This window comes from Anas acuta, chromosome 3 (assembly GCF_963932015.1).
Source record: "Anas acuta chromosome 3, bAnaAcu1.1, whole genome shotgun sequence".
Lineage (NCBI taxonomy): Eukaryota > Metazoa > Chordata > Aves > Anseriformes > Anatidae > Anas > Anas acuta.
In genome coordinates this window covers 33,891,198-33,916,090 of record NC_088981.1, presented here as the reverse complement: position 1 = coordinate 33,916,090, position 24,893 = coordinate 33,891,198, and the positions used below count along the sequence as shown (strand labels likewise).

The 24,893-nt window shown below is 38.2% G+C and overlaps 1 protein-coding gene across 2 annotated transcripts in view; it reads right to left on the bottom strand.

Annotated features, from left to right (window-relative positions):
• Nucleotides 1–24,893, bottom strand: part of ZFAND3 (zinc finger AN1-type containing 3) — a 132,330-nt gene that overhangs the window by 11,978 nt on the left and 95,459 nt on the right. For both annotated transcript variants that reach the window (XM_068676571.1, XM_068676572.1), the window contains 2 exons: nt 20,133–20,198; nt 4,087–4,257 (listed from right to left, as the gene is read on the bottom strand). In XM_068676571.1, coding sequence (XP_068532672.1) covers nt 4,087–4,257; nt 20,133–20,198 — 237 coding nt within the window. The remainder of the gene's footprint in view (nt 1–4,086; nt 4,258–20,132; nt 20,199–24,893) is intronic.

The window sequence follows — 24,893 nt, the reverse complement described above, 5'->3', positions numbered from 1 at the left end:
TAAATGAATTTGTCATTCTAGCCATCTGCACTATGCAGCATGTGCACCCTGTACTACTATGGCCTTTTTTCTGTATTTTCCTTTCTTTCTGTTCCCTCTCAGAAAAGGATGCACAATTGTCAGTGTTTGTATGCAACGACTTTATGGGAAACAAACCACAAATTAGTCTGATACAAATTGAGTTATAAACTATTCAAGCAATCTTTTGATTTTCTGTGCTGCTAAGCTGTGGCTGCGGCAATCACCTTGCTATTAAACATGTTAGAACTAGAAACCATTTTAGCAAGGCAATCTTATCCACTTTGATCACGTCTTGATGAAGCATTTCACCAACTTCTAATAAAACTTTAATAAGGAATTTATCCAGTTTGCATTAAAGTCACATTCAATGCCATCTCTGACAAGCCCAGCACGTTGTATACTGCAAAGCCTAAAACAGGCAGAAAAAAAAAAAAAAACACAGAAAAATAGATACCTATCAGAGGAGCACACGACCAGATCAGCAACATCTCTCCAAGGCACTGCTACCAGAATATAGATACACTTAGTTTCCAGGGCACATTACCTTGGCCACTCCATTGACTGCAAGATACAACTAAACCCAGCTCTGCATAGGTGGAGCCTGAGCTACAGACATGCCTATTAGGATGTGGCCTATAAATAGCAAATCATTCTATACCAAACCGCCGAAGAGCCAGCACACGGTATTCATCTCTCTTTAATTGCTGACTTCGACTGGATCTAACACGACAGATGTGAAAGTCCTTTAATGAGCTCCTAGAACATCCTTGTATGCCTAACATAATTCCAACACTACTAAAGACCACTAAGGACTTCTGTGTTTTGCCCTTAAAAAGCAAGTGATACCAGAACTATTTTTTGCTGTACAATGCTAAGCCTCTGCCATAAAATTAAGCAGTGTTATCTGTGCAAATAGCTTCCATGGCTTAGAAATTTACAGCTTGGAATCTTTAAAAAATGTATACAACTTTATTTAGTAGCGATATTTATCTAGTCAGATAATTAAGATAAGGCCCATAAATATATAGTGTAAAAACCTGCCTTGTCCAAATTACATTTCCAGGAACGTGTTATATAGCTACTTTTATTGCCAAATTCACTGCTCCTAGTTTTAAACCGAGTTTGTGATGTCTGCCTGCTTATCACATCGCTGAACTGATGACTTAATTTTGAGATCAAGGGTTAGCTGATCGATTTCAAATGACTTACACTTCCAATGGAAATGCTATAATAGAATGCAACTTTAAGAATATGACCCTTGTAATTCCTTGATGAAAGCCAATTGCCTGCTACAGCTAGTATTAAATAAATACATTATTTCAATATAGGCATTATAAATCGTAAGACACAAAACTACTGAAAGGTCCAACCCAAACTAGAGAATCTTGCTGTCTGGAAAACATGCCTGGTGTAATTGTCATCTAGAAACGTTTCAGATGAAACTGGTTTTGTTCTAGTAGTGTTGATTTAAAGGTTACCCAGTCAGAGAGGCACAAAATGAGAACGCATTTTAAAATTTCTTTTTCTCACTGAAGCTTGCAAAGTGCATCAGCAATTAACAATTCCTATCACTTCTCCCAGTTCGCTGTGTGAAAAGGCTCAGAACTCGTCTTACAAATTGCTCTTTTGAAGATCAAAAGGAAGCTGAATTTGTCTGTGTGCGCTCTAGATGAGTTTGTAATTTACTGGAACTTTCAGAGAAGGCTTGGCAGCACGCTCATTTGACAGCCCCAGGGCACAGGATTCAGGGGAGCTCTGTGACTCTTCCCTTCTGAGTTCCTTCCTTGCCTTTAATTGGCACCTCATTAGAAATTAATGAAAATGACATCCTCTGTTCTTCCTGCTCTAGGCACAGAACGCTACAAAAAGGCCCATCACAATTCATAACACATTCAATTTATATAGCAATGGTTCTTAAGCATTATTTATGAGATGTGAATTTCTTGTCAGCAGTTAATAACTTGTACAGAGTGGAAGCAGAATGAAAAGAGTTCTTGCAAGTATGTGTGTATGCGTGCACAAAAATAAACAATCCTTTCTACAGCTGAAAAATGTTGAGTTTGATATTAAAGAAACTTTACTGGAACTCCCTACTCAGTAGTAAATTGTTTTTCTTCAAGGCAAGGCCCTGAGGCATTGTCAAATCTGCATAAAATTCCCCATAGCATCAAGGGAACGGGTTCAACAGCACCACCTTTCTTTGGACAGGTCTTACAAGAAACAGTAGACCCAACACTGCAGTTTCCCAAATAACTCAGGATCAGGCATGAAGTCTTAGGTTTAAAGAATGAGCCCCCTCTCTGCTCTGTTTTAAGCAGGTTGTGCCCTGTTTGACAAGACAAAAGGGTCTTATTTAATAAAGTTTAAAAACATTATTAATCAATGGAAGGACTTCTAAAAGTTGCTTTCAACTTCATTGCTCTTGCATAGCTCCCATTTTTTAGAGTGAAGGAAAGATTAATGATGTAACATATACAATAACATAAGTCATTTTCTCTCCAGTTCTCCCCAAACTTGTACTGCTCTCTTACTCCCAATATTAGGGAAGATTCTTCTGTCTATGTCAGTAAGGTACTTGCAGGCACCCCATTCATTTGATACGTGACATAAGCAGATGAAGAGCAGAAACAGCTGCCATAAGTCTAAGTAGAAAGAGCCAAACCAAACTGTCATTGATAGTACTGAATTTCTACAGTTTGATTAAAATACATACATACATACATACATACATATATACATATATATATATATATATATATATTTCTCACTGGATACTTCAAAGTATCCAGACATGATTTCCGTAATAAGAATTTCAGTATTACAGTCATTAGTTTCATGTTTGGTGGCTTCAGAGAGAATGTGTGTTAGTTCTATGGTGGTGCTCCAGTGTTTGAAATGAAGCCTGTCTTATGTCCAAAAGAGCATACAGCAGTTATCTCTAATGGTTACAGACAGACAGACATTGAAGAAAAGAACAAAAGATGACATAGATTTTTTTCAGCTTTCTATCATTCCACTTGATGTTACTTATTCAATAGAGAGTTCATTATCTCAGTCTTTGTAACCAGCTTAGCCAATCCTTTCTTTTCCCACTTTGCTCAGATGGACTTGCCTTCTACTCAGAAAACATTTTCGTACAATATTCTACATTGCACAGACACAATGTGAATTGCACCTGCCTATGCAAATCCTTTGGCAATTATCCCCCTGCTGAGACATGATAAAGCAACTGAAAATTCTCCAAATGTATCAATGCAAACATGGTCAGAAAGTGCAAGTGTGAGCTTTCAATACATGACTATATGAAAAAAAAAATAATTGGCAGGTAAAACTACCATGTGCATTATCACTAGCTCCGATGAGCACATTATAAACCAGTTATGGGCACAACTGTTGCATAAAGGAGAGAGCATCTCCTCTGGAATCCAGTCACATTTACTGTTCCAGAAAAATTCTTTGTATCTAATATGAAACCCCACATTAGCTACCAGCATGAGATTATCACCCTCAGTTCAATTAGCTGAACAATGTCATCAACTACGGAAGTCAGGCTGAAAGATATTAAGTGTATCGTGAACAACAATTCTTCTCCCCCCCATCTCTTTAGCTGATCATAAGAAGAAAAACATTTTCAATTAGAAGTTTTTTTTTTTGTTTCAACTTTTTAATACTAATGTAATTATAAAATGCATAATGTAGGTGCTGACCTATGTTTCTTTAAGCTCTGTAAGAAACCTGTCATCTCTGCATATCCACTGATGCGCTTTGTGTTTCTTCTGTCAAGTGAGCATGGCACTCCTCTGCCTTACAGGGACTTCTGAAGCTTAATTCATTAATATCTAAGATCTCTTGAGACAAGACAGTACAGCAGGGCTAAAATTTTAAAGGGGAAATTAGACAGACAGGAACTAATTATAACTTTTTGCCACCAGTGGAAGTTATAGCTTCTATTTAAGATACCTTTGAAAGATGTAAAATAGAAGGATTCCCTGTATTTCCACCTCTAATATGGATTTGAGCACCGCTGTGGTAGAAAGCCAGAGGTTACTGACAGACAGTACTCACCACAGCGACATGATCCCAGTTCCTGCTGTACTAGCTCCAGTTTTGTTTGGCACTGGAAGCATCGGCGTCTACTCTTCTGTTTGGATCGACTGGTTTCTTCAGGCCTGTCATTACTGTCATCCAGTAGCCGTGGCCGTTTCACAGGAGAAGCCTCACTCTCCGACTGTGAATCTGTTGTATTCACAAATATTTTAGGAAAAACATTAGAACTTCCTCGCTGAGGCATCCCTTCGGGCAGATTGAAGGTATATTGCTTTCAGCTGGGGTCACCACCAAGCAGCTTGATACTTCCCATTCTATCGCATGCATACATTTTCTGAACAATCACCATCAGCATCAAGTAAGGGACAAATTATTTTTGTTCCCTGTAAGAACCTCTCCTTGTCGACAATACCGAATAGAAAGTGAACTGATTAACTTCCTTCCAGCCATGACTAGGTTGCATACAGATGCATGTAGAGTACCAACCATCCTAAACAATTGCAGGCTTCATTTGTCATCTCATTTAGTTTCTCCTATGTGCCTTCGTTCTCCCTCCACAAACAAACTGAACTAGGCTTCTGATGAAAAACAATCAAAAGCAGATTCGACCTATTTCCTCCCTGGGCAGAAGGAAGATTTTTAAGGCACAGCGTGTAAACTGTCTCTCTTATGACTGAAGGCATTACATGAAAGCACCATACCATGCTTCCCCCTCTTTCCACATGGATAACAATTTAAATGTAAATTAGTATACACCAACAATACAAATGAAGACCAACCTGTACATGCACGCTCTAAATCCAAAGTGCCAGCCATTTTGAAAGAATTAGTCAGAATACCATTTGCATTAATAACTTGATCTATATATTCTGCTTGTAAGAAAATAGTTATGGAAAACATCCTTCTCTGCGAAGATACAAATCAGGAGGTGCTGCTTTAATTAAAAACAAGCAAATCAGTGATCCGTGTTGGTATTTTGTTGTGGGTCAGAGTTGCCACACAGGTGCTAACAAAGAGTTCAAGGTATGCTGCTACCACTCTCAAATTTAGCCTTTAACCTAAGAAAGGCCCTTTTAAAGCATGTTTCTTTAAGAAGTTAAAGTTCAGGAATGTGATTACTCCAGGCAACACGGGGCTGCTTTTTTCTTTTATATATATATATAAAATATAATATAATATATAATATAATAATATATAATATTATATATATAATATAATAATATATTATAATATAATAATATATTATTATTATTATTATTATTATTTTCCAAACAATGTACAGTGTTTTGGCTGGGGCTCTAGAGTCCTGAAGGAAAAGTGCAGTACTGGCTGGAACCTGCAATGCCCAGACCTTATTTTTGTGGCATATTGGAGGCAGTGGATTTCAGCAGATCTGCTGCTCTGCAGTCTGAGTCAGGTCAGGTCGGACAGGCATTTCCCCTCCCAAGGCTGTGCAGAGCTGACTCAAGTCTGTTATTTCTTTTTAATAGAAACTGAGAATAATTTTAATCCCAACTGTACTAAAAGTTACATTGTCTGTAGTAGTGTTGCAAGGAGACCAATTGCTGAAAGACATTGCTGCAATGGGTCAGCATTCCAGCGCAAGATGGTGATCAAGGAAAAAAAAAGCAGTAGTTCATTTAAACCTGTTTTTAAAGGAAAGTAATCTACAAGTAACACAGTAACTTTGTCTTTCTGTCAGGGCTCTACCCTATCAAACTTGCTTTTGCCTTTATTTCAAATTTCTGTTGCATGGTGTCCTGTGCTTATGGAAGAGATGTCTACTTTGTGTTAGCTGTCCTGGCTTATCCACGAACATTTTCAGAATTTAAAGTGCTTTCCTTAAGGCTAACTTGAATACCTCTTGTAAAGTACGTTCCAATGCAGGAGCTGAGAAAGACAGTAATTTTCCAGGTACCACTCTGCAGAAATAACTGCTGTGGCTAAAACACCGCCCATATCCTTGTTATTTCAATGATTTTATCTGGTCCGCTGCTTACGCACTTCTACCAAACCAAGTATCTACTGCAGCTGGACCAGGAACACCTGCTAGCCTCTCCCTCTCCAGGGTACGCTCATTTAACTTTCCCTGGTTCCTCACATGCAATAGAAACTAACTCACGTTTCTTACCCGTGTTTCAGATCTCAAGCATTTTTACAGCTGTTGGAACCCAATGTTACAGCCATTATTATAAATATGCAACTTGCCTCACTCGGGTCTTCTTTCTTTCTGTCATACTGCTAAGACATGCTGAAAATGTGCCTGGTTTTTCAATACATACAAACTCCTCACATCTCACATTTCACAGAAAAGTGAGCAGCTTTCTGCACTGTATACAGGTGATAAGTTTTTATTAAGCTGCAATAATTCTATCTGATGTATGTCTCAATATAGCCTTCTTTTTGATCACTGTCATAGATTACAGCTTACACCTTACAAAATACATTTATGTGGGCTAAACTAACACTCAGTACGTAACTTATTCCACCTCTGCATGCCTGGCTGTGCAGGAACGCTGACAATGAAAAGTAGTGCCTAATGAATTAACACATTTATGGAACAACTGGTCCTGGCTTTAATTAAATCTCTGCAGAAGATGATTTAAGAGAGAGTTCCTCTGAATAGACTGCAGAGATCCCGACTCACACTCTGAGGCAGCCATCCTATCGTATATAAACTATTTTCCAAGTGCCTAGGGAAGTGGGCTAGCCTTGAATGTAGCAGGGTGCACCTTTCAATACACAACTCGTACGCTGTCACTGAGCTGAGAGGCAGGGTTCAGGAAAACTCTGCCACAGCCCACCCCCTTGCCAAAGGTGGGGAGCTACACAGTTTGTAGTTTATTCATCACTCAGAGAAACAGATACGATGCTATTTTGAAATAGGTGCCTCCCACACTGCTTTCCTTTTGGAAGCACACGCCAATCTGGTACTTCTCAAAAGTGAATTTTGCATTCTGCATTGAGCCCGTGGAAAACACGGTGCTGTGCCTATTATAAGGCCAAATATGGAATTCATGTATGTGAGCCAACCAGTGCCTAATCAGTTAATGAAGTCATGTGCCTTAATGAGAAAAATAGCTACCTCAAGTCAGGCTAGTAGCCCTTTAATTACAATATTCAATTATACATTTCCTGTTAATTGGTAATGACTAATTGAATATTAACAGAAGTTGACTAATATGATAGAAATGAAAGATTACATATCTAATTTTTAAATGTGCATCTGAGCTAACACTGAGCTAACTTAGCCTAACTCTCAGGGACAGCTCCAGCAGTCCCGCTACCGACTGCACAACGCCCTCAACGCACAAGCTAATACTCACTGCAAAATGGACCAACACATGCGCGTACATCTTCTTATGGGTAGGTACAAGGAGCAAAGAGAAAGCACGGAGCAGAAATCAGAACTTTTAGCATGTTTTTCCTTGCACATCACGTTGCCTTTCACAATACTGACGCGAATACTGGATGCAAAATACAGCTTCCAGCACCTGCAATCTTGCAACACGAGATTTCAGAGAGCTGATGGATAATGGCAATTATCATTCCCAGCTTTACTACCTGGATTGCAGAAAAAAATAGGAACAGGATAAAGTGCTGCAACTAGAGTTCAGAGTAGACTCTCAGTATAAACTATTAAGCAATCAAAAATGGCTAAGGAGAGGATTCTTTCAGTCAGTGACGGTTTTCCTTAGAAGGCTGATTTGAGAAACAAGAATTACCTCTTCCTCTGCTTTTAAGAAACATTTTCCATGTTCAACTTGCATTTTAGGCTTACACCTAAACCAACAAATCCTCTGAGATAAAAAAGGGACGCTTTCCTTTTACCTCCAGTTGTCAAAATTGTAACTTTTTTTTTTTTGGAAAATGAAGAAAAACAACAACAGACATAAGAAATTTCACAAAGAAATTTCTCAGCTAAAGGAACTCTGCCATCGTCACTTCCCTATTGCAACTTTAATTTTGGAGTCAAGAAATAAGGATTATTATTCTAATCTATGTCTGAGGATGCAGGTCTGTCTCATTATGGTGTTTTTTATCGAGCTCCCATTTGAAATATGAGAATGAATTCATCTGAGCAAGATTTAAACTGGAGGCTTGACTAGAAACAATGAGTACCGTTCTTAGAAATTGTGTTGTGCCTTGGACAGCAGCTCACATTTGCTCCTCACTGTCACTGTTCTTGTCTTCATTATTCATGTTCCCCCTCAAAATCTTCCAAATAAATTGTGTTACAACTGTCAGAGCCAAATCCCAGTCACTTTCAATCTCCTGTCAAGGTGGAGCGCGCGGGCTGCATGCCCCTGGCTTCGCTAACAATCACGGTGGCTCTTTCATGGCATTTTGGGGAGAGGTGGGGAGCTGTAAGCCCAGCAGAGACGTGTGCACAGAAAAGGTAACAGGCAGGAAGAAAGAGATGGGAGACTAGTAAGGGAAAAAGAAGCCCTCCTCTGTTGCTGCTTGCTTCAAGAATGAAATGAATCTGTTTCATCTCTGGTTTGATGACAGCTTTTGAGGCACTCAATCACGTTTTCTTCTTTTCATAAAGAACCCGTCACACTGACAGACTGACATTTATGATCTCGACTGCCTGTCCAAACACCAGTAACAGCAATAATTAATGAACCCTCCAACATCACTGCCATCTACTCTGAAACCGTTTTAAAAGGAGCTTGAGCTGTTAAAACCTCTGTCCATGAAGAACCTCACACAGTCACAGCCAATAACCACGTAACAGGGATTAACTTGAGTTTGAGCAATGTCTTGTCTCCAGTTTCTTGCCCCCCCTCCCTCTTTTCTTCTTCATTATTCCAGTTTTAGATGAGGGATTATTTAATTCCCCGGCATGTTGACTATGCATTAGAACTTTCATCTAGAGGAAACTGCATCTTTACAAACCTTTCCTATTACATTTACCAGAATCATTATTTAAAATCATCTCCTCTACTTCAAATGAACCTAAAATTAACACAGTTACTCCAAAACACATTTGCTTGTTGACTATTAATGAAGAGAGAGAAATTCGAGATTAACATCTTCCGAGCAGTTTACCAGCGATGTCCCCAACAATTCCTCCCCGTTGCTGTTTCATGCTGTGAAGACACTTATTTTGAAACTCTGGTATTTACATCGAGATGAGCATCTTGTTCCCTTGTGCAATCAAGGCTGCACGTCAGAGCTGTGTCACAAACCGAAGCGTACACCTCTCTGGAAGCACTCACAAGGAATCTGTTGTGTGAATTCACCTCAGCTTTTCTTAAAACACTGCAGACAGATGTCTCAAATACTCACATAGGCCCTTCAGGAACGTTTAACCACACAACCTCTTTTCTACCATCACTGCAGTACCTTTAGCATCCCCATTTCACTCATTTTTTCCCCCCCACATAGAGTTTAAAAGCAGTTATGATGCTGTAAAGCTCATTTGTCTCATCACGAGGTGGAATCAAGAGGCTATAGGATACCCCCTATGGAAGTCAAGTCCTATCAACACCTTCTGTGCCTCAGGAGGCTCCCAGTGAAATCACACTGAAGACTTTAAGTAACCCCCAAAAGCTGCTTTACAGAAATTACGATTTCCATGCCAATTAACAAAACCAATCAACACCAGTTGTTTCCTACAGCCCTAATGAGCAAAGCCAACCAACTACCCTACAGCAAGGAAACCGGAAACCAACGGCTTTAACCCTTGCTCTTTGAGATACACAATGGAAAGAGCTCCTGTAACACATTCCACATCTGAAATATCACTGATGTTCTTCAGACTCTGCTAGCAAAACTCGCCTTCCCGCCTCCCTCTGCCAAAACATTAATTTTAGTAACTATCCATTTACACATAAAGCATTTTATTTTACTTTTTAAAATGTAGGGTAGGATCCAGCACTGGGACAGGTTGCCCAGAGGGGTTGTGGATGCTCCATCCTCAGAGGTGATCAAAGTCTGACTAGACATGGTACCTAGCTTGCTCTAGGTGACCCTGCTCTCAGTGAGGACTACATCATCTCCATAGGCCCCTTCCACCCTCAGTTATCCTGTAATTACGTAATTTCTGGATGGAAAGATGAATATATATATATATATATATATATATATATATATATATATATATTGCAATATGTACATATATATATATGTATATATGTATATATTGCACTAATATATATTAGTGCAATATGTATATATTGCACTAATATATAAATATATGCACTAATTCCTTCTCAGCTCTCTTATATTTTTTCCTCCAAGCCTGTGTTGTTGGTACTACCATCAGTCAAAAGGAAGCATGCTGTAACTGCAGGGTAACTTAATGAGGCTATTAACTGCCATCTCTAATGAAACGGAAGAGACTAATCTGGTAACTTAGATGAACAAAACGCAAGTTGAAAATAGCATGACAGACAGTGAACTACATAGGATACTGCATGCATTTTATGCAAGTTATAATTAGAGTGAGAAAATGCATATTATTCTTTCTTGTCAAGAAATTTCATAATTGCTAAATTAAGCAAGAAGTGAATTAGTTTTCATCTCGTATTTAGGCTCCTGTACTATATCTGCCTCATGGTTAAATTCTTGCCTTACTCCATTCCCTATACACTCTCAGATGTCAGCATGGCTTCAGTTAATGGAAAATGCTAATTTATTTCTTAAGCGTTTTTACTTATACACCCATTAATTCAAGCAAGTGCAATATTTGAACAGACTCGGGCACCCGCACTGTCCAGCTCCTTTGATGGATTAGCATAGTGCGTATTTCAAGTCATTGGAACAGGTTGTAAGGCACTGGCCACCCATATTGCGGCTGAGCAGAGGAAGGATCTTGCTCATTTAAAGACCTAGGCCAACGGGGGTCATTCCCTGAGTCACGTCAAAGAGCGAGGTCTGTAAACTTCTGGAGCCCACAACATCAGAGCAGTTTGTGCAGGCTGAAGAGGCTGGCCTGTCCTGCTGAGCACTCAGCCTGCTTGCTGCCCACTTTTCCTGCTGGGAGCGTAAACATGTGAAGAAAATGTTTATATTTCATGCATTTTAGATAACGTATTTTAGCAATTTAGGGTTAGGGCTGGGAGAGGGACAATGACAGATTCTGGTGACGTTGAACTCTGAATCATAAGAACGGGATTATAAAATGAAGGAATAATGAACAAGTATAGAGGGCTAAGTGGAAAAACAGAACCACAAAAAAAGGAAGAAAAAAGCTACAACATGCAACGAAAAAGTTATGAAAGCAAATCAAACATGCCAGGCATTCCAGAGCACCTGAAGCCTACTTTCTAGTATTCAAATATGCATATTTACATATATGAATACATTTGTGCAAATGTACAAATAAGCTTACACTGGCTCTGGTAAAATGGGAAATTCAAAAGCTGTTTTGTTTTTGCTGACTTAATTGAGAGCCCTCTTATGCTTTGTGAAGTTCTCTAAAATTGGATTAACATGAATAGGTAATGCTATAAATATTGCAGATTTGCTAGTCAATTCAAGAGCGCATAAATAAGCAGTGCTGCTCTGCTTCAAAATACTAGTAGTATACTCCAGCTATGTCCTCATCAATCAAGCGGTACACAGTATTCAGGAAAGTAATTCTTCAAACTAATAGCCTAAACCCCGTTCTATATAGAAACTACTTGCTCTGTTATTTTTCACTCATACACCAAGTTTTTCTGAGTGCACCCTTCCCCCATTGGCATAATGAGGGTTTTCCAAGGCTAAGACACCGATTCAGAAGAGGAATTGTAAAGAACTCTTGCCTGCTAGCAGTGAAAAAATATGTATTTTCAATATTTATCTTTCAAAAAAACCTTATTTGTCATTAACTGCAGAACCTGGGTGATGCCAATAGCAACAGAAATTTTGCAATGAGAGACTATCATTCCAAGGACTTTGTCTGACTAATGTTAAGAAAAATACCTGAAAGCTCTTGTATTTTGATAAGTACTTTACCGAATGCATTAAGTGTGAATTCTGAAAAGTACAGTTTATCTACCTGCAAGTTTGTTTTCAATTCAGGTATTTTAAACAAAACATAAAAAGCAGTTTATATTTGGATTGTTATTTTTTCTAGCAATTCCATGGGGAAAACACAACCTGTCCTGGCACAGAATACAGTTTCTGCACACCTTATTGCTGTCTCCGATACATCAGAAGTCAGGCTTTTAGGGGAAACTCTTACTGTTTAGAAAGGGGATATCTGGGAGCATCTACACTAACCTGAAGACCAGACCTCCACAAAGGGGGATGTAGAACAGATCAACAACCACAAGAAGATGCAACACTGCATGCCCTGGTATCCTGTCTTGTGTCTTACACCTAACTCATTTTCAACCTTCTTTTGCCCCAGGATGCTGGTCTCCTCAGTTACTCCCTGAAGTTTCTGTTATGGATAATAATTTGGAACTGGAATAGGAAAATGAAGCAACTTGTTTGCAGAACAACCAGTGAACATAAAAAGAATGAAAGAAAATTCTCATTTTGTGTTCTCATTTCCCCTGTTCATGCTTAGCATAATTCCAAGAGACTAAAACTACTTCCATATAATTTTAAGGTCATCATGAAAAGTAATTTCTAAACAGAAAATAGTGAAACCTTGTACTTGAAGCTCTCTGATGCTCACTGAAATCAGTAGTTAGCAACTTTAAGCGGCCATGTGCTTTTAAGTATGTGTCAGGCTAGTTAGTTAATGCTGAACTGGTTGAACAAGCCTCGAGTGCAATAAAATATCAAAAGAAAAATTATAAAAGCTGTCTGTCTCATTTGCTCAAGCCCACCAATAAGAAAGTCGTCTTCTGGATCTGAACAGATTAGATCGAGGTGCTGCTTACTAACTGCAACACACTGGGGTAGAAACAGCTTGGTTCTTCAGGTTGGCAGGAGTAGAGGCCCTTGCAGGTTCTGAAGTCAGTGATTGCCATAGTTCTCTGCAGCATTCTCCCTATTGTCTGGTCACTGGGCAAACCCAAAGGGGAATAAAGCAAACCCCATCTCCTACAGTCCTGTTCCAACAGATATTCTTACCAGGTTTTAAGATGGGGTTATAGGTGGGAAATGCAGGACGTGGGACCCCAATTCCTTTGTCCCTAAAATTAATGCAAATGCAGGTTATTTGAAGTTTTCAGCTGTGATTTTGTTATTCAGGGATGATGGCTTTCTAACAGTCTGTGGGCGGATGCTGGCAATGCAAAAAAGAATTAAGACCTGCTGGGATCATAAAGCCAAATAAGCTTATTTGTATATTCTCTAATAATAAATATTAACCAGCTGTCAAAGGTCAGTTAAACTGATCACAGAGAGGTCATGATAGTTTAGAAAACTAATCATGGCCTGAAACTACCAAAAACGGATATAAAAGTTTGTTTCATTTTATTCAATATATATATAAAGAATAAAGTTACCTACTGTTTCAACAGATCCTAGGACAAATCCTTTGTCACAACTCTGCAAGACTTTAATACAAACACGTACTCATATCTGGATTTTAAAAGGTAAAAATCTTGAAAACCTACAACTTGGTACTTGGCAAGCATTTCGCCCACCAGACTGAAAACCACCAGCCCAGCCTCCTGCTTAAAGCAGGGTAACCCTAAAACCCAGGTCAGGTTGCTGAGAGGCTTGCACAGTCCCTGCTTAACAAACTTGAAAGATACACATTTCACAGCCTTCATGGGTGCCTGTTCCAGGGCTAATGAGAGGGCAAAACCCTCTTTCCTTCATCTGTCAGCTATGCTCTTCCTAACATAGCTGATCTTATTCTCCTATCTTCTGGTACTGCCCTTAATTTGGCATTTGAAATCATTTTCCTATTGGCTTACAAATTAATGTGAACTCCTTCCAGGAGATCAGCCTGTCCTCTCGACTTATGCACATTATCCTCAAAGTTGTTCGACTTCCAATGCAGCCTTCTATTTTCATACCCCAAATTCCATTACGAAAACAGATGAAAAATTTGAGTCAGAGCAGCAAAAAGAGATTAAGACAAGTGAAAGATGAGGAATGGACTTCGAAGTAATCAAAAAGCTGAACACAGGTTATTTTGTGAAGTAGAAGTGAAAAAGGAAGGTTCGAGTACATACCTAAAGAGCACGAAGAATATAAGAGGATAAATTTGGGTGATTTAAGAGAATAAATAAGGGCAGCAAAGTATCTGGAAGACCTTCTCCATTAGGATGCTGGATCTGAAAAATTTCAGTCTGACTCTGAATGAACTGACAGCATGGGACAGCTATCAAATTGCACAGAAGGATGTACCTCACCACCTGCTGAGATGTTATACAGGCCAGGAGACCTTTTGTTCTTTTCCTAATAAAGGTTTGAATTATTATTTTTTAATTTTACAGTATTGAAGTGCTTTTCTTCCACTCCTCACAGGGGAGAAAAAGCTAGTTTCTCATCACCTATACACACCTGTATAATCCAAACCTACTTAAATCAGTACACTTTTCTGCCACTTAAACCAGTATGCACCAAATCTCACCTTCTGCACAAGGCCCCTGAACATAAAGCTATGCTGACAGACCACCCAATGGCAAAGTAGCAATCCTTTGTTTCTGAGTTGTTTTTTTTTTTTTTTTTTTTTTTTTGGTCTTCATAAAGGATGCACCACTGACATGGATATCACATTTGACTGCCCTATGTGCTCATAAGAACATTCATCTGTTTTGGTACAATTCTGGGCAATACAATAGAACAAAATGGCAAATGTTATTAAGTATATACATTATCATATTCACCTACTTATCCTGTTCTATAACAGCAGTTTTATTTTCTTTTTAAGACCTGTGTTAGCCTGTCATAAATGGCTTTAACAGAATGATTAGAAAAAGGGGATTATTCCCAAAGTAGGAATTACTAGCAGATTTATAAACATCCTCAAAACGTTGCCTGTGGGTATTTCTAATCCCTTCTATATAGCATATGAAATAGTGCTTCCACAGCCACATTACATTTGTTGTCGAGTTGGCCACTTCAACTGCCTGGCATCCTCACTTTATGCACCATGCATAGGAGGAAAGGTGCACCTAGGAGCCAGTATGTGTGAAAGTTAATTTCAAATAAATACCAACCATGATCAGAATGGGTTTCTATTTGTCTTAGCTTAGTGTATTTTGACATAGGCAGATGTAAGTATTCCTGTCCTAAATTCTTAACGTGACAGAAAAATAATCTATTTATTTTATCCTGGGTTTATTGAATAGACAAGGATAGAAACCAGTGTTTTCACACGCTGCCATCATACTGCTGCACACCTTTTCATTTCTGAATGTTGTATTTTTCCCACTACTATAGACAAAAATTCTGTTCAGAAGTAAACGGCATGAGTGATTAATGTATGAACTATGAAGATGCTTGCAAAACTTCTCTTTAGATTAAAGCAAGTACAGGCTAAATTTCAAGGCATTTTTTTTCTCTGTGGCTTTGTAAAGAGATGATTTAGATGTCTAGCACAGAAATGTGCTAGACACTGTGATGGATAAAAGATCATGAAAGACTTTTCTGTGAATATTACCAATTACTGTGTGCTAACAAGCTCTTAAAAACCTTCCCAGGAACTGCTGAAGTTTTTATAACTCATAGGCAAGGATCATCACACCTACAGCTGACTCATAACAAACTTTTTGATATGTTGACCCCAAACCCATCTCTTCAGACTCTCCAATGAGAGACACTTGGTTATGATAAATTTAGTCTAAAAATGCACAGGAGGTTTTCAGTGCAAAAGACAACCATATCCATAATGAAAGGAAAGACGACCGTATCATAATGAATGAGGGTGATTTTGTAAAATTGAACACTGTGATACTGAGAATAAATCCTACAACTGCAGCGAGTCTTTAAAGCTGTTTACAGATGTGACTACAATGATCCTTACCATTAGGCACATTTTAATCTACAATAATCATAATCATCAGTTTGAGAAGGCTCTCGGATAGCCACTACTGGAAACCGATGCAAAGCGTGTGTGCAAAAAACACCAAACTCGTCTGAGCAGCAGGGGAAACCAACGTGTCTATCCAGATGCATATGGAAGCGCAGAACAGATAATACAACACATCACAGAAATAGGTAATAAGATGAGATAGTAAAAACCCATCAACATACATCATCTGATCATTGTATAGTGTCATTTCCCAGCCTCTATTAGCTCTTGCTGCATCAGTGCAAGTCCCAGACACTTTATCCTGTTTATAATTGCTGATGAGCAGTAATAAGGCCTCCATGCCTCAGCTCCTGTCCGTTCCACTTCAGTGCCCACCTATTAGGTTATAACTTTTATTTACAGCCTTGCTTGATGCGGTGTTCTATTAGTACAGCTGGAAACTGAGCAGGGGAAAAAAAAAGAGCATCTCTAATGGGCACTATTATTGCCAGGGCTGGGTGATTTATAATGGTTTTTGAAGGCTGTTCTATCATCACTTTCCTCTTGGTGTGAGAGCTCTAAGAAGGTTGGATTTCTAACACTGTGTCCTCCAAAAGTCAAACGCTGAAGAATACCTTAGAAGTCCCTACAAGCAACAATAACACAATAACTCTAAGTTGCTTTAACGTTATAAACTCTGTTCACTAATCTTTCGTACAGTCTTTGCAAAGGCACTTACGCACATCAGAAGAATAAAAACAATCTAGTTAGTGGTAGACCAGGTCTTTTTGTCTTTACTCAACACATGTGGATTAAGAAAATGATCACACAAAATGTTTTCTTGGAGTCCGCTGTGGCTAAAAATTTGTGGATTTGTATTTCCGGAGCCTGCCCTTTCTGTAACTCCTAAAAGGCTGTCGTCTTGATAGTCAAGGTTCAGCCTCAGAGTGTCAGTATGCGAACATCAATAAACCTGAAACTTCAAGAAAAGGACCGTGCATCTGCTTAACCGCTTTGCTGAAGAACCCTTTGCATCTTCTAGACTCAAACTTTAAACTAGAGAAGACACAGAGCATATGGCAGATCCTACACAAAGTAAGTACCACCATACCCATCTAGGACAGATATCCTCATAAAATGTAAGCTCTCTGCACATATATCTACGCAGAGTATTACAGATACATGTTTCTCAAGAACCACCACTGAGAAATAAAGTATTTAAAAACTCACCAACTTTATGGATATAATCTATGGATTGACTGTTTCATTACTGCATTTTAACAGTCTGCTTCTATTACTCTCTCTACCACACAATTAAAAATTAACTGAGCGCACTCAAACAGTTTCAGTGACTTTTTCCAGGTTTCTTTAAGCTGCATGAAAATGTTTTAAAATCTGGCTCTTCTGAATTACATATTCAATCATCTTTAGGTTCCACAGCAGAAAAAGAAGAGTAATATGCTACTTAGTACTGCACTTTCACAACACAGGCACCCAATATAGATGGGATCTGGATGCCCTACTGACTAGAGCAAGCCTCAGAGTATCTGCCATCAATCAGAACATTACTTAACTATTAAGAAACAAATCAAAATACATAAAAAGCTATACACCGTGCCACAGTCCCATCTTTTTCCCTACAAAACCTTCAGACCATTGGTTCTCCGAAACCTTCAAGGCATCATCCAAACTAATGATTGCGAGTCCTTACTCATTCTTTTCATTATAATCCTTGTCCTATGGGCACACTTCAGAATATAAATACTTTTTACCACAGCAGTGACTCTGGCAAAGAGGAGGGAAAAAACTCCCACCACTATTTGGTGTCATAATACAATTTTTTATCTGAACAGCTCCTCCAGCATGCAAGCTGACAAGTGCATGAGGTAAAAACTGTTTTTCGTAAAAGAACTTTTCCTGAGTCTTGACAGATTTATTGTTTTGATCTTTCTTCAATGGTTATATTAATGCTAATAAAATATGAAAGGTTTATGCCTTCCTTAATATCCTCCTGATGGGAACCTGCATGCAACATATGTAGGTCAAATTTCTAATTTTCTGTCTCAAATGCTGATATATGGCAGACTTTAGGGAAAAACTATGCTTGAAGGGAAAAAATTACACAGATGAATTCCACCAAAACATTCTTTCTTCAAAGCACTCTAGAGCAGAAGAAATGTTGAATTCTTACTGAAGAGAGGTTTATATGCAATGTGTGGTGTTGAAAAACATTGCTCATACTCACCTAAATAATATCCTAGGAAAGGAGACTACACTGAAGTGAATGTAGTGTGAAATACTGACCTACATAGTCTGCTTCCTAAGCCTGAAGATATCATAACGTTTCTGGCAAATATGTTATAGCCAATGTTTTCCTGTCAATTCCCATATTTATCTTGATTCTCAAATGCAGACTTTGCAAAGATATTTCTTTTCCAAACGGCACTGAAAACTTTGCTGAAAACGCAAGCTCTGAAGAAAAGTGGCCCTCCTGTTAACAGGTTTATTAGTGTAGGGGACTACAAACAAAGTATGCAAGTCACCGAGCATATAGTGAAAAAAATGGGGAAAAATGATACAATATGAAGCCACTAGAATTAATAGACTGAAGATTAAACTTGTGGCATCAAATTAAAGATCTCCTTATTTTCTTGTTAAACACATCATATGATTAACATACAGGCATGTAGGATAGCAAATATTAGCATAAACTAAAAATAAGAGAGCTACTAAGTGAAGTTAGCCAACCATTTAATGGCTACTTTTCAACATGTCTAGTAGTTTCAATGGCTTTACTCTCAGGAGCTTTTACCATCCTGTGGATTTTTTCTTTTTGCTAATCACATTTTTTATTTTTAATATTCACATAGTGCTCTTAGTTTTCAATATGTGTAACATCACCAAAAGCTTTTAAAATACCCTGCAATGAAAATCAGAGTTAAATGCTACAACCACTAACACAAAGAATACACAATTTAGTAACACCATTGTGATGCAGATTCATTTGCAAGGGAAACAGTGGCAAACACGCCTTGTTGTTTAGGTATGCTTCCATATCTACATGAAAAAGAATCCACAGTCTTCATATTCTGGAGAAGCTGAATCACGCACCTTCCAGGGCCAAACGAACGAAGTTATTTGACAAACAGTATTTACAACATTGTCACAGATTATCCTGCGTCATTTGAGAGCTCTGTACCTTCAGCAAACACGTTACTGTAGCTTCTCTTAAACTTCCTTCACTGCAGACCAAGCAAGCTAATACCATGCACACACAGAATAATCACAGTTCAGCCAAATGTATAGTAGCTTGAAACAATTTTTGATAGAATGACCTTAGAGGAAATTTACCTTAAACTCCTGAAAGAGCAAGAGTCCTTAATCAAACGGGAAGACATTTCCTTTCTGCATTTAATCCAGCTAAATTAGTATTTTAATGCAAATATAGGCAAAAACCATTTTGGAAACACAGACTGCTAGAACATTAACACTACCTAGATGCCTGTCAGTGCCTCTCCACAGGAGATTATGGCTTTCCAAAACAGTGTTTGTGGAAAGGATCGTAGGAGTTCTCCTTAACCCACTGCAAAACCAAACCCTGAAAAATGTCTGAAACAACACAGATAGTTTGGTTGCCTGCCTGAAAGTGCTGGTATGATTCTTTATGACAAATCTGCTGCAGAAGCAGCACCTTCAGCCTTGCAATGATCTAACATATCACTAGCTCTGAGAGAGATCATCTAGTCTATAGCCTCCATGTAGAAATAAAAATCACCAAAAAGACCCAAAGCAGGTAAAATTTAGTATTGCTTAAAGTAAACATCACCTGTCTCTACTGCATCTTCAATTAGAAAACTCAAAGAAGTTTTCTCCTTTGATACTTCACATTTAATGCAAGGATTTCCAGAATATTACAAAAATCATTACACTTAAATCAAACTAATTACTTATGTGTTTCTTAGGTTTACAAAGGTTAACTGGAAACATAGTGCACTTAGGGAATTACTTTTGACCAGACTCTCTCATGGGCCATCTGCCATACACATCCTTTTATGTTTATACACATTTTTCTGACAGCAAATCGAAAACGTTTATTTTTATTTGACATTCTCCAGGTACAGTTGCTACCCTTGATCATTAAACTATATATGTACAGCCACACGTTACGCGAAACCCAACTTGTCAACCCCCACAAAACACGTACCTGAGTCGCAAGATCTTTTGGTTGGTGTGGTTAATGAGGCATGAGCTGTACCTGTGCATGGCCCACCTGAAAACAGAGAGGATTGTAAGTCTCTTAAATACCACCTATATTTAACACTTAAAACCACATCAGAATTATACTTAAGGAACGTAAAAAATCTTAGGAGGACTTGTCTTTGGAATGCACATAAAGAAGTATTTTACTACTGTCCGTATCTCCTTCCCACCCAAGTCTGAATACATCTTCAGCTGAAAAAAAAAAACACAGATGAGAAGTAGGGGAGAAGAGACAATTTATGTTATTACTTCACAACTATTTTAAGAGACAGTTTTAGGAAAATATACATCGTAATTGCAATTTTTCCAGCATTGACAAAAGGTGCTGTTTATGTTGGAACAAAGCTAAAAACTTATCTAACCAACCCACAACTAACACACTGGAGGAACTGATCACTTCCCTTATGTCAACAGAAATCCTGTCACTGTCTCCAGTCAGATAATGACTTTGCCTCTTATCTTGTTCTCATTATGTTTTCAAAGTGTGGCACAAGCATATGCTAATGACCTCTTTCCATGCTGAAGTTTTTTGTTGAACTCTGGACTCTTGCCCACTCATCTGGTATCTACTTGGTAGTAAATTGCTTTCTGGCTTTCTTCTCAACATGCATCATCATTGGAGAGTTCTCCAGAGATCTTGTTAAAATAGCAACCAATTCAGTGTATTCAGCAACTTGCAGCAGTAATAAATAAATAAAAATAAAACCTACACAGTGAAGCCAAGACAACCTGAGAGTAGCATTGCCAGTGGTAATGATACATCATAGCTTTGATAATTGGATATTATAAATTGGATGATGCTAGAGAGCCTGAAATTAAGTTAGATCTAGTAGAGGTTTGGCTAGCAAAATACCAATAATCAAGTTTGCACTGGACTGCTGGTAATATAGTAGTACCATGCTGACAATACAAGAGCTGAGTATTGTGACAGGGTAAGCTTTAACATAAGTCTTTACCCACTAAGAAACACTTTTTCCTCTTTTCGCCCCCCTCCAGTTTATGAGCATCCAGAAAGAAGGCTGGGCTTTGGCAATCTTTTTGTCTTTTTAAATATTTTTGAAATTTGACCTGGTAGTAAACCATTTATTTTTGACTCTCTCAGAGATGTCCTGTCCCTCCCTCCCTCCCTCCTCCCTCCCCTTCATTTTTTTCTTTTATTTCTATTTCTCTCAGTACCAGCTCTTAGGTAACTTTATCTGCACTATAATACTTGTAGCATCATAACACTATAAAAAAGAAAAGAAACTTAACCAATAGGGAGGGAAAGAGGTGAGGAAATTAATTTGATGCATTTGATTTAAGTTAAATGCATTTGGGAGCAAAGATCTCACTAGTTTTACAATTGCAGTTTTTCAGAGAAAGACTGATAAGCTTCCTGAGTTTTTTTGTTCTTCCAAAACAAAAAAAAAGAATCCCTCTGGCAACATACAGCACCTTGTAATCACACAAGAGGTAATCTTTAAAGTGATGGTTACAAAGGCAACCTGGTGAGGGTTCAGCCTGCAGGCAGACACTAGGCCATGGATTAGGGCCTGGCCTGGGGTTCTGCTAACCAAACAGGACACAGAGAACTACAGAAGGCGACAAAAGAAATATGCTGCATGTGACAGACACCTACATAAGCAGCCGAGAGAAGTTACAGCCAGCGTTGTAAGGGGTGCCTGGATTTTTCAGGTTTCGAAAGATCGTTTTGTGAGAAATGATATAATAAACCAAACCTGTTGTCTTAGCATACAAGAAGAGCCAAACTGCTGTTGCTGTCCAGAGGACTGGGAGGCATGGGCTTAAATGCCTTCCCCGGCCAACAGGAAAACATCCAGGACAGATGGAGCAAGCACCCTGGTATCACCATGCTGGTGCCCATTCCAGGCCTGACAGCATTGCCAAGCTTTGTAACCATTAGAAGCAGTCAAATAAGCTCAAACCAGTGTTTGTAACATATCTTCTTCCAGAATTCTTCTAGAATGTAAAAAAATGGAAATATCAGATCGATCTATGCTAGCAATACTACTGCAGAAGGCTCAAAAAAAGGCCTACTCTAGGATTATGTGCATCTGGGAAGCAAAGATGTGGTTCTGCTTCCTGTATCAATAGTGAGTGCAACAGTGCCAAATTTTCTATTGGAAAAAATTATTTACCATATTATCTATTGGAACCTTTTGGATATTTATGCTGAAAAATGCACTGCCCATTTGTTAAGTCAGTCTCAAGTTCTAAAGATCAAGTATACAGTGGTTGCATACACACAAAATATACAACAGGATATGGGATTTCAATGAACTGAGCTTTGACCACAGCTACCTCTTAAGATGCAACAGCTCTTCTTTAATTACTTAGTTACATTCCTCCAGTTTCACTGAATAGGCATTGGCAGGCACCATCACCATCGACCCTCTGTTAAGACTAATCTTTGCAATTACTGTACAATAATTATTTCCATTAGTTTATATTTTCAGCATCTGACTAAATATAAGATCTTTGTACTTTTCAGTCCCTAAAGTACAATGAGTTTGTATCTATTCTGCACTTTTCTGCGTTAGAGTTTTTGTTTTATTTAATCTTCTCTCATTAGGTATTACCTTCATAGAGCTTTGATTTGTATAGCACAACATTAAGGTTTCAACAAAGAATATTTGGGGATTTGCATGCACATACATGCCTAATGACAGTAGGCACGCACACTGCCTAATAACCAGTGAAGGCTTCCTGTCCTCCCTTCTGCTATTGTTTTTGTTCCATCATTAAAAATGTCATGCATAATTCAATACTATGTAGCACGGGCCTGACTGTGTAATTCTTCATGGAAGTCATTATATTGAATTTTTTGGTATACATAACATCCAATACAGACATATTATTGGAAACAGCAGCACATTTTCCATAGTTTTGATAAAAATTCTGCATGAGAGCAAAGCAAAGTCAGATACAGTAGAGCACCAGTCCTTCTTTGCTATACATAAAGGTAGGCTTATTACTTAGCATGTTTCAGGATATATCTATACCATTGTTCCCGAAAATAATTGTTTCCAGGGAATTTGACTGTGATACACAAAACACTTCAGTGCACAGCAAAAGGCCACACGTCTAGCTTCTAACATAACCCACAGGGCTGTACAGGCTACTGTTTTTTCTCAGTACAAGCAAGAGATTAAAATGGAAGAATAAAGATATCTTGCTATTCTATATCCAACTAACAGATTAAACAATAGCTTCTGTTCCTATTTTTTTTCCAGTGTGTGCCTTCTGACATTTGCAACTCCCTTTCCAAACAAAAGCAGCTGCTGCCCAGCCATAATCTAATTCCAAGAACAGAACATTAAAAATGCAAAAATACTAAAGAAATAATTGTAAGCATCACCAAGTCTGCAAGTTGAAAAGCAGAGTTAGGAACAGACAATACAAGATCCTTTACTTTGAACACTGTAATACATATAAAAGGTCTTGTTAATGTAGCTGCTATGTTTTTGATTTCTGATACCACTAGATTCTTATGACAAACTTTATACATCAGTTGGGAAAAACAGGTTATCAAATTACTAAGAACTGTGCAGCTCAATAAATAAGTAAATGTTTCAAAGCCATTTTCTCTGGAACATCTCTTAAGTAGTAAAATTTTATTCTTTATTACTTGTATTTCTATATATGTGTTAATACTATTAACTAGTATAATTTTTTATTTATGTTTAAATTGACTTTCTGAATGCCTTTCTGTATTGACCATCTCTCCTCCTGAAAGACTAATGACTGCCAAGTAGCACCAATCTTGCAGGACATGGCCTGAGTCACGGTAACTTGTTATTTCCCCATTTCTGGAGTTTCTGTAAAGCAGAGTGACTTCATTGAGTCAGACTTTCCTGTGCAGGAAAGAGCAAAGTCCTAGGGTAACCTCTCTTTGAACCCAGAATATTTGAGCCAGGTGTATTAGAATAGCACTGCAAAGTACAGCACTCGGAACAGTACCTATTAACCAGAGGAAGAGATGCAGAATGGAGTGAAGCCGTGCTTATACAAGAGTACAAAGCCTAAGAGTACAATAACACATTGAAACAATTATAGATAACACAAAATCTGTAAGCCAGATAATGAATGAAAGTGAAAAATAAGTTACAGAGCCTGAAGCTTAGTCAGATTTGTTCGCAGTGGCAAAAATACTGCTTTGAGCCTTCAGTACTGTGATGGTTCTTCCTCCTCAGAAATAGTAGACCAGCTCTGTGTATGTAACAGCCAGGAAAAGGGTAATCATATAAGGGCTGAATATCCTTGGACAGCAGCGTTGTAGCCATGACAGAGAGAAATGTTATGGCTATACACATCATGGGAAAGAACACAACTTTGGAAACCCGTCCAAACCAGTAAATTAGCTGTGCATTTGCATTTGCTGAATCGGTAGAGACATAATCTAATTAATCTACACAATTGAGTTTGAAAACAGACATTGATTACAAACACAAATACATAAACGGGAATGTAAATCTCGAAATTCAGTCTGCACAGACAGAATAGCCTTTAAGGAAATAAAAGCAAGAGAATTTTACAACATTTAACTACTTATCTGCTGTAGAACATGTAAACCGCATGGTAATTTATGTCACATCATTACTAAACAGATAAGAAGATTACATATCTAATCACATACAAATATAAGCTTCTACAAATCTAGTTGTACAAATCTGCCATTATTTACTTTCATGGATTTTTATATACA